The sequence below is a fragment of the Lactuca sativa genome, chromosome 8, assembly GCF_002870075.4.
Source record: "Lactuca sativa cultivar Salinas chromosome 8, Lsat_Salinas_v11, whole genome shotgun sequence".
NCBI lineage: Eukaryota > Viridiplantae > Streptophyta > Magnoliopsida > Asterales > Asteraceae > Lactuca > Lactuca sativa.
Genome location: NC_056630.2, coordinates 39,959,902 through 39,971,408, shown reverse-complemented (window position 1 = coordinate 39,971,408; position 11,507 = coordinate 39,959,902). Strand labels below are relative to the sequence as shown.

The 11,507-nt window shown below is 31.4% G+C and overlaps 1 protein-coding gene across 1 annotated transcript; it reads left to right on the top strand.

Annotated features, from left to right (window-relative positions):
• The first annotated feature begins 10,023 nt into the window (after positions 1 to 10,023).
• Positions 10,024 to 10,682, top strand: LOC111914281 (uncharacterized). The gene has a single exon (XM_023910054.3). It carries the CDS (start codon positions 10,163 to 10,165, stop codon positions 10,499 to 10,501), a length of 339 nt encoding a protein of 112 aa, XP_023765822.1. The 5' UTR covers positions 10,024 to 10,162; the 3' UTR covers positions 10,502 to 10,682.
• Positions 10,683 to 11,507: the final 825 nt, after the last annotated feature.

The following is an 11,507-nucleotide window of genomic DNA, read 5'->3' as shown; positions in this document are numbered from 1 at the left end:
AGTTGATAGGGCCTGCGAGGCAGTTGAGAATGGGATTTCAGAGTCTTTCAACTCTGTGATTGTGGAAGCAAGAAGAAAACCATTACTTACGGTGTTAGAGGAAATTAGATTATATTGCATGGAGCGGTTTGAAGTTATGTCAAGCAAAGCACAAACATGGGAAAAGGAAATTTGTCCAAATATAAGTAAAAAATGAATTATTTCCATAGAAACATGAGGTAATGCCATAAATTATTTGAAATATGATTGGTTTTAAAGTTGGTTTTCTTGAATAATTATTATCACATTTTTCTTATTTTGTAGAAATTGGCTAGTCTACCCTGCTGGAGGAAGTGTGTTTGAAATAAGAAATGGATACGATGCGTACAAGGTTGACTTAAATGCACACTCCTGTAGTTGCAAGCTATGGCAATTATCCGACATTCCTTGTGTACATGCTGGTGCAGCATTGAACTACTGCCACATTGATCCTGAAGATTATTTGAGTACATGGTTTAGTAAGGATAAATTCATTACAGCATATACCAAGACAATCGATCCCATGAATGGAAGTAAAATGTGGCCAAAAACACCTTACGAAAAGCCTTTGCCACCAAAAGAAAGGAGGATGCCAGGCAGACCTACTATTAAAAAGAAGAGACATGAGACTGAAAACAAATCCAAGTATCCAACTGTTTCAAATGCAGGGAGGCCAAAAACTTGTCATAACTGTTTACAAATTGGCCATAATGCTAGAACATGCAAGAATGAGAAACAACTACCCCCTCCCAAGCCAAAAAGACCGAACGGAAGGCCTAGAAATGACGATTTTGATGATCGTACAAAAGGTGGAAGAGGAAGTAGAGGAGGTGGAAGAGGACGTAGAGGAGGAAATAGAGGACGGGCTGGAAATAGAGGAGGAGGTGTGAGAGTTATAATAAATGACGATGATGATTTTGTGGATCGTTATATGGGTATGTTATCTATACTTTAAAATAAAACATGTTATTTATGGAGTTTTTCTAATCTTTAGTTTTCTATGTAGAAAATGAAAACGAGCAGGTTGTTTATGATGATGAAGGAGTGCCTAACAGTCAAACACAAACTTGTGTCCTTGAGACGCAATATGATGCAGATAGTGATCTTCAAGAGGTTCCAGTGAGAGATGAGGAAGATTCTGAAGATTTTTGGAACACCGTACCATATGAGTACTGGAACTCTGAAAACAAGAAAGATTGAGTAGGTGGAATTAATAGCCCTTTTTGTATAGTGGGCAATGTTTAAAAAACTTTCTGCATTTAAAAACACTATCAAGTATTTATGCAATTTATGCACTTAGTAGTAGCCTTTTTGAAAACTCAATGCAGTGTTTCTGCACTTTGTAAGGGTCATTTTGTTATCTTAGTGCAATTTGTTTGTGCTTATATATGTTTGTAGAAGAAAATTATTATCAGGACCATTTGTTAAAAAAAATGTCGACGAAGACCATTTTTGTTAAAAAAAATGCCGAGAAGGACCACTTTTGTATTAAAAAACTGCCAACAGGGACCATATGTTTGAAATACAGCAGACAGATAATATATGTTATGTTTGTTTGTCTTGAGTATTGAACAGATCAACAAAAGCATCACTTATGTTCATGGACCATTTTTTCTTCATATTTGATCTGTATACAGGGACCTTAATTATGATAGACAAGCCTATTTCATTTTGAATTTGCACAAAAGAGGGACTATAATTGTGATCAACAAGCCTGTATACTAAATTGCCCTTATAGAACTTTTGTTAAGAACATAACTATTTTCACAACAAACTTTGTATGAGTACAACAAAAACTACATACCCTTACAACACAACAAAAGCTATAAAGACTACTAACAGTATGATATCTAACATCAACAAACAGTAAGAAACCAACTTCCTAAATTTAATATTTCAACAAGCATTAGATACAACAATTCATAGTGAAATACATTGCTATAAAGACTACTAAAACCATGATAACTTCTTGATACAGCACTACATACCCTTACAACACTTAATCCCTGAAAACACTAATTGCAAACCAATTGATAACGAGTACAACAAACAAAAATGCTAATAAGCTAACAATTACTTTGATACTATTGTTCTTCTTCTCCAACACTTCAATATTTTGCTTCTTTCCCTTCTCTAACACCTCAAGATTTGCCTTCATTCTCTTTAATTCGACAATAAGCTTATTCCTTTCTTCTTTATAGTACCCATTCAACTTTGATTCAACAATAAGCTTATTCATTTCTTCTTTATAGTACCCAGTCAACTCCGGGTCAATCCAATTAAAATGCTTGCAATCTTCACTTGAACCCTGGGCAGTGAGTTAGAAAGTAAGTAAAAAAGAAGCTAAAACATTTTTATTTCATCTATTTATGAACTTACCCAATAAGGGCACTTGTAAAATCGTCTTTTAGGGTTCTTAGTCGTAGTTCAAATCCACATTCTGGATTCGTAACCACAACCACAACGATCTAAATCTTCTTTTTCTTTGAGTTGTTTTACCGACCTGCATCTATATTTTGAAGATGAAGAAGAAGAAGCCATTGATTTGTGTGTGAAGTGCAGCTACTGCTTCCTTGTTGTCCTTCGCGATTGCAATTAAATACACCCTTTTTTACCGAGAAACAAACTAGTGGGTGGGATCGATCCCCCTTCCTTCTTCAATTTCATACGATCCTAAATTATTTTTCTGTTGAAATTGAAGTAGAGAGATGAAGTAGCGAGATGGGACAAACCCTAATTCCTTATGTTTTGTTTTGGTTTTAGTCGACTGTGAAGTTAAGTTTATTCACGTGGGTCTTTTTTTATGCCAGGTCATCCGGTCATCAGGTAATGTAACGGGTTATTTGAGTTTTTCTGAAAGGTATTTTATAATGTAAGGGCTTTTGTGAAGGTAAATATAATATAAATGGTTTTTTTGAATGTAATATGATAAAGGGTTGGGATTTTCTGCATTTTTCCCTAAAATTAAGCAAAAAACATGGATTAATGTGAAGAACTTACAATGTTACATATTTAATGATGATCCTCCAGAAATTCTCTTTAAATCCTAGTGGAGGCAACTGGCTGGAGCTACGTGTAGTATGGAAGACATGGTAGCTTGATTGTTGTGGTCGTCAGCTGTTGGGTAGAGAAGAAACAGGGTAGAGGTGAGATAGGAACGTTTAAATCTAGAAATGGTGAAAAGGGGAGGAAGGAGAAGTGTACAATAAACCAAAATTATTCCGGCAATATGAAAAGAAATGAATCCGTATTCAAGAATCAAACCAAAACCAAAAGGAATACAAAGAAAATCAAAGATTCGAAGATTCGAAGGACAATGAAAGATTACTGATAATATCACGTGGGGAAAGTGGACAATTTCCATTTTTGTAACTTTTTGAATTTTTGAATGTGGCATGAATTAAAGAATGAGATAATATTGGCTTCGTTATGTGTACTATAAACTTAATGGTTTGGACGTCTTAAATTTATTTTAGGAAATAGTAAGGCTTGTATAATAATAAAGTCACAAGCCTCCCAACTTAACTCACCGTAAATTTCGTCCATGTCTTTTTGTGGGGTTTCAGTGAATTAGCCAAAAAAATATACACAAAAAGATTACAACCTTAAAATAAAAATAACAAAGATGTATAGAGTTGTGTAACATTTATCAAAGACAAATACCATTTTTATTTAGAAGCTCTGATATTAGCCTCTAGACATCAAGCAACGTGATTATCACCATCTGCAGATTCAAGGCGGGCTCCTTAGCTTTGATAGGGCCTTACTTCAAAAAAAATCTTATTTCCAGGAAATATAAATTAAAAAGTCAAAGAAAACACATCTTTATCGACCATATGCACATTTACTTTAAATCAAAGATGCAGGTAAGCATGTAAGCAATTTCGAAAACAAAAATGATTCAACCCCATCTTTTTAATTCATATGACCTGCATAAGAGAATGAAAACAAAGTTAAGAGCAAAAAACCCAAATTGTGGAGCTGTGATATATAACCAGAGAAGAGGATGCTGAAATCATTAGGTTTCACATGTTTTGGATCTATTTTGATACCAAAATAAAATTAAACAAAAAAAACATGGATTAATGTGAAGAACTTACAATGTTACATATTTAATGGTGATCCTCCAGAAATTCTCTTTAAATCCTAGTGGAGGCAACTGGCTGGAGCTACGTGTAGTATGGAAGACATGGTGGCTTGATTGTTGTGGTCGTCGGCTGTTGGGTAGAGAAGAAACAGGGTAGAGGTGACATAGGAGAGTTTAAATCTAGAAATGGTGAAAAGGGGAGGAAGGAAAAGTATACAATAAACCAAAATTATTCCGGCAAAATGAAAAGAAATGAATCGGTATTCAAGAATCAAAACAAAACCAAAAGGAATACAAAGAAAATCAAAGATGTAATTTCGATTTTGTAGATAGTAAATATAAGAAACGTAAATGAAAAGAACAACACAAACCTGGTCTATTTCTTTGAACATTCTTGAGGGGAAAACCCAAGAAACATATCGCCAACAAAGATTTAGACCCAAATCCCCAAGAAACAGATAACTATCGATGTCTGGTAATTGTAGTAGTGGTTGAAAGTGGAGAGATGAGGCTAGGTCATTAATTCCGGAGGGCGGAAATTGGATGGCTGGTAACGATTAGGCAGAGAGTGGTTGTAGGATAAGGGTAGAGACAAATAGAGAGACTCCAGAGAAGTGGTGTGAGTGCAGAAACTGGGTGGAGAAGGAGATCAGATAAGTGTAGGGGAGATATATGGGAAAGGAGCATTGTGTTGTTGATTGACGGCGTGCTTTATAGTAGGGTGGGACGACGAATGCGAGTGAGCCTTTTGAACTTGAAGTTTGGCGAATTAAATGGGAAGTAGTTCAATTTTGAAGAATACCAGGTCAATTTTGAAGAATACCAGGTCAGGGGAAGATTCGAAGGACAATGAAAGATTACTTATAATATCACGTGGGGAAAGTGGACAATTTCCATTTTTGTAACTTTTTGAATGAGACAGGAATTAAAGAATGAGATAATATTGACTTCGTTATTTGTACTATAAGCTTAATGGTTTGGACGTCTTAAATTTATTTTATGAAATAGTAAGGTTTGTATAATAATATAGTAAGATTAGCCGTAAATGTTTCGAGAGTTTGTCCCCTTGTATTTACTAAATGTGACCCCTCAAGTTCTTGTGACTTTTTGATGATTCACAATTTAGCCACAAAAGTTTTAAGAAATTGCCACTTTTGGTCCCTTGTATTTTATGCTTGCCACTTTTGATCCCTTGCATATTATATATATATATATATATATATATATATATATATATATATATATATATATATATATATATATAGGTAGGTTCAAATGTTTCTCACATCTATTGTGTGCTAGAATGCACCAATAAGAATTGAGTAAACATTTAATGTATATTAAATGATATCCATATTTATAAATCATTTTTATGGAAACTAATTTAATTCATCATTAATGTCAATAATAATATTCTTTTAGAATGAATTCATATATAAAGTAATAAGAGTGTATTCTAGGAGAACGAAAGTATATTCTACTAGAATACATCCTCATTCTTCATATTCCATACAACTTTATTGTATTTTAAGTGAGTGAGTCCTAAAATAATGTTATTGCTGACATAAAAACCTAGATACGAATTCATTCTGAAAGAATGTTATTGCTGACATTAATGACAAATTTAATTAATTTCCATAAAGAGAAAATTATAATTATTGATATCATTTAATATACATACAATTATGGAAACCATTTAATATCTATCATTATTTAATTAAATAATAATATAATTTTACTAAATTCCTATTGGTGCATTCTAGCACACAATAAATGTAAAAAATACTTTAACCTAGCCGTGTATATATATATATATATATATATATATATATATATATATATATATATATATATATATATATATATATATATATATATATATATATATATATATATATATATATATATATATTCACTTGGTCCCTTACATTTACCAAATGTAATCTCTTAAGTTTTGTAAGTTCTTAATGATTCATAGTTTAGCCACAAAAATTTTTAGAATTTGCCCACTTTTGGTCACTTGTATTTTATACTTGTCACTTTTGGTCTCTTGTATTTTATATATATTTTTTGGTCCCTTGTGTTTTATGTTTGCCACTTTTGGTCACTTGCAATTTAAATATATTTGTTAGCCACAAAAGTTTAGAAAATTTACCACTTTTGGTCCCTTGTATTTTATGTTTGCCACTTGTCCCCTATAATTTTATATATATTAAAAATTAGCCGCAAAGGTTTCGAGAGTTTGTCACTTGGTCCCTTGCATTTATCGAATGTGACCCCTCAAGTTTTTGCCATATTTCTTTGTGGAGTTGGCATTTTTGGTCCCTACCTTTGATATTCTCAAAAAAAAATAAATAAATAAAATAAAATAAAATAAAATAAAATAAAATAAAAACACCGACATATATTAATAGCCATGATCATTAGAAATAAAACATTTTGTATAGTTTGACAATTCGGGTCCTTGGCTGTTGTAATTTGAGATTGACCACATATCTTTTAATATTTGTCAATTTAAGTCACTTTATCATTTTTTGCTTCATTTTGTCCTTTTTTTTTTGTCGTACTACTTATTTTTCAATACAGATTGGTCACCCGTGTTTTAATATTTCTCACTTTCAGTCCCTTTGACCATTTTGACATTTCTTTTGTCCTTTTTCCGTCTACCGATTTGTGCTTCCGTTTTGGGCTTCATTTTGTCATTGTTTTTTCTCATCGTCATCCTTTGTGAATAAATCAGACACATTTCAGTAATACCATTCAATAAGCGTGCAAGAACAAACACAGGGATAACCGGTAGTTCACCACGGGCTCACTCGATAGTTAAGCACTATTTTTATCTATTAACTTATCAAATACTTGCTACTTTTTTAGTTGTTCGGTATAGCTTCAAGTAACATGACAAACATAGCGCCAATCTTTGAGAATCCCCCAAGTTGACCCCACTCGTTGATTACAAAACTACAACGCAACTATAACCAAAATCCTAGTTCACGAGTTTTTTCTTATGAAAAGAAATGGTTAAAACTTAAGGTTAAAGCAACAATTGCTATTTTGGCCGGTTACCATTTCAAGTGGACCAAATTGATGTGAGGCTGTTGGCATGTTGCAATTCTGCATTCAGATGGATCAAATTGGATGATAACTTATGAAAATTAGATGAAATGGGATAGATACAATTGGATATATTAAATATCAAACATTTAATATCCAATGGATAAAACTGACCCAATCTTATTTTCAATTGGATTGTTTCGATTCGGTTGGTGATAGCGAATTGGATTGAATCGGTTGATAATATTCAATATCTAAATGAATGATTAGATTGTATCGATTGTATAAAATAATCATCGGATATTTAATGATAAACATCCTAGATGAACTAGACATTAAGGAATAAGACTAGTACGTATAAGAGAACTTTATAGAGAAGATAGAGTCGTTGGTGTGGTTATTTGAATGTGAAATTTGATATCATCCAACTCCTCCGGAATCCTTTGTAATGTTACCTTATAAATAATGGGTTTTGTTTGTTTCTATTAATAGTATTCAAAATGTTTATGTATTGGTTTAATTGTTTTTTATAATAAATTATTGGTTACGTGTGCCGATAAGTATTTTACCCTTTTGTTAAAGATAATTTTAGATATCTCATAATAATTTAACACTTTCAAACTAAAGATGTTACACTTTCAACTAACGATAACATAATTTAATACAAAACAACCTAAAAAAACGCTATTAAATGTATGATAACCACGTTTGTAAGGTCCATGTGTCGGTGCTGATGTCACCTTCGCTTACAGTTATGGTAGTAATTTTTAGTTTTCCCCTTGATGTTTGGGGTTTACACCTTTCAATCCATCAACTTTAAAATAATCCAACATACTCCCATCACGTTTTGAATCTGATTTATGTATAAACGATGGTAGCCCAAATCTCGAATTGATTTTATAAGTCAAATTTTTATGCCGGTTATATATTTATATTACTTTATAAAACATTTCATTAATCCAAATATATAACACTTCTAAGTTTTAAGCATTAAATTGTTTGAGAAATGAATATAACTTCTTCGTTTTCTAGGTTGATATAGAATTATAATAAATGTCTCTTATTATTCATCATCTTAAATATGTAAGTTTTAATAAAATAATTTATTAAATTATGTATTAATCCATAATTTTTATTTTTAATAATGAAATATAATTTCACAAACATATCTATGATTCATTAAATCTTTTCCATTTCGGTTTCTTCTTTTTTATTTTGATTTAGTATATAATAACACTTGATATGATAAATTGTGTTAAAATACTATTATATATGCATGTTCAAATCTTTAAATTGAAATTATATTAATTCTGGTTAAATATGTGATCGGTTAACTAACATCAATTTAAATAATAAGTAAGAAAGAATAAAATACAAGATGGATATAAAAAATTAACATTATGAGAGATATGTAAATGACTATGCCATATATTTGTCATGGTGTGACTTGTGAGTATACATATTATACTTAGTTTCAGTTTGCTTCTTTGAACTTTATATCAACATCCCAAACAAAATAACTTTTCCTTATCACCTCACAAGAAATACCATAAATGACAAATATATAACCAACTACTTAACCAATAGAATACAAATATTTAGTAACCTTTACAAAAGTGTATTATATATTTTACAAAAAAGAGTATTATATATGTTACCAAAAAAAAGAGTATTATATATTTTACAAAAGTGAAGTTACCACTATAATGGATAAAAGATTCTCATGAACACATTTCCTATTTCTATTCCATTTGTTAATAACTAATAATATTAGAAGAACTTAAATTTTATCTATAACTTCTTTATTCTATTAAAAATATTTTAGATATTTGATTTTTTCTTTCTAACACCCGAAAGATTTTACTAGAGATAAAATTAGCAAAGACCAAGTCCGATAAACATCATAAAGATATTTTATTCTTTAAATAAGGTCTATATCGGTCTATTTGATATGTTTTTTATTGAAACGGACTCGGTCAAAATACAGACTATTCGATACTATAATTAGAAAGTTTTAATTTGATCACATAGCCTTGGATAGTTGGATATGCTTCTTATTGGGTTTGATTATAAGTTAAGTCTCATTTAACTCAATAAAATTTGATTCAATCAACAAACTATCAAAAAACCAAAAATCTTTAAAACTTACTAAAATGAGAGCAAATAACAACATTGCAGCTCCAAACGCATTTGACCAAAACCACAAGGTGCAAATCTTTAATCCCCCAACCAATACCTAATTTTCGACCATATTTTTCTTAGCCATAGAATATTTATAAAAATAAAATTATAAACCGAATTCAATGGCAAAGTCACAAAACGAGCATTAAATCAAGTCCAAGTTCAATACAATGTTTTATATTTGGCGTAGGTACAAATCCGCTCATCGTTTCTAGAGATGAGAGAAATATTAATGATAAAAAAATTAAAATGGATATTATAAAGTTTGAACCATGATAGGAAATAACAACAATTTACCTTTTAAATCATATTAACTCACATCAATGCTCATAAATTGTTATGATTAATATAATAGAGGAATGAGAAAATATCTTCTCTAGTTTGAATAAAGTGACAATGACAAAATATCTTCTACCTTTTTATATAAAATAAGAAAGTTATTTGCTGGATCCAATTTGTCAAAGAGAAACAAATGCGAGGTGTAATCAGAAATTTCATCGTAACCAACATAATATTTAAATCAATATTCAGAAAAGGTTTTTTCTAATCCAGAAAGACTACGCAATAGCTACTTGTACATCGTGCAGTAACTTAATATCTTACCTTGACACTGAAATATTTTACTCTGAAAATATTGATTTAACCCTAAATTGTGGTAGATAAGAGTGAGGTGAGGTACTAGAAAACCCAAAAAAAACCCACCCAACATTCTGCAATTAATACCCTCCAGATTTTCTGAAATCCCCAAATTTCAATTTAAGTTTGTTCTTCGCATTCAAATCAATAGAAATCGATTTTCCTCTGTTGATTTCTTTGATTGCGATGGCGGTTTCTGATGTGGTGGTTCGCAATTTGATGATGCTCTACTTGGCGGTAATAGCAGCGATCAAAGCATACGGCCAGCTGAGTGGGCGGAGCTACGGCGGAGCATCGGTGTTGATTCTATCCACGGCGGCAGTTGGAGTTTTGTTGCTCGGAGCTTTGACGTGGGATGTATCTCGTAAAGCTGCGACTTACACGGTGGTGACACGTGACGGCGATGAGGCGGAGCATGAGATGTGTCGAGGAGGAATCTGTTGGCACGGCGTCGCCGTCAAGTCGCCGGCGTCTCAGCTCCGGTTCCGGCTTCCACAACGTCAACACATCAACAATGGCCAATGAAAAACAGAGGACCAAATCCAATTGACCAAATAATGTAATATAAACAGTTATAATCGATCGATTTGAGTATAAATTTTCAACTTCCTGATTTCGGCTTGCAATTATATGTATAAAAAAAAAATAAAAATTTTTGTATAAATTTTTGAGGTAGTTATTGGTATTTTATATTTTACCAATATAACATGATAAAAAGAAATCTGTACTTGTTGAATTTCTTTGATTTTGTAACTGAATGTAATATTTTATACTTTAATAAAATTATTATAATTATACTCCCAACTCTTTATTTGGTCATAACTATAAGCAGATTTACTTGTTACCATATCGTGTTATTTCTGGACGTAATTGTAATTGTATTTTGAGTTTTTACGCAAAAAGTACAGATATTTTATTTCAAATTTCAGCATCAATTTACGATGTTCGTAGACAAGCTAACAACAATTACAAACTGGCCACAAGTGAGATTCAATTATTGGCTAGCTCCATATTGGCCCCAATAAGGGTCCAAGATAAGTTAAAAGTCAATTTAGTGGGCTTCCAACAAAGAATGCTGATTTATCTATATAAATCCTTATGTTTAGGTTATTTTTATCCCTTAATTTTTGGTTTCGTGTTTATTTGGTAATTTAATTCTTTTTAAGTTTTAAAATATTATCAAACTTTTAGCTTTGTTCTCATTTAGTTACTTAACTTTTGATTTGATCACTTAACTTTTAAAAATCAACAATTCGAAAAAGAAATCTCTTCAAAAACATATTGAGCATCGTAACACTAAGCCCTTTCACAACAATGATAGAAAAGAATGAAGGGGGTCGCATTGCCTCACCTCCTCCTAATCGCAAATTTTCTCATAAAAACCTTTTTTTATGCCACGTTTTAATAAACTCAATTTGACTTCTAACCAAGTCAAAATATTGTAAAGTAAATCGTTTTATCAAAATCAACCTTAAATTTATTTAAGTTTTTATTTTAAACCATGTTGGCTCATGTGTAGTATTTATTGATC

Coding starts and splice junctions, on each gene's coding strand:
- LOC111914281 (XM_023910054.3), top strand. CDS start 10,163: ATGGCGGTTTCTGATGTGGTGGTTCGCAATTTGATGATGCTCTACTTG.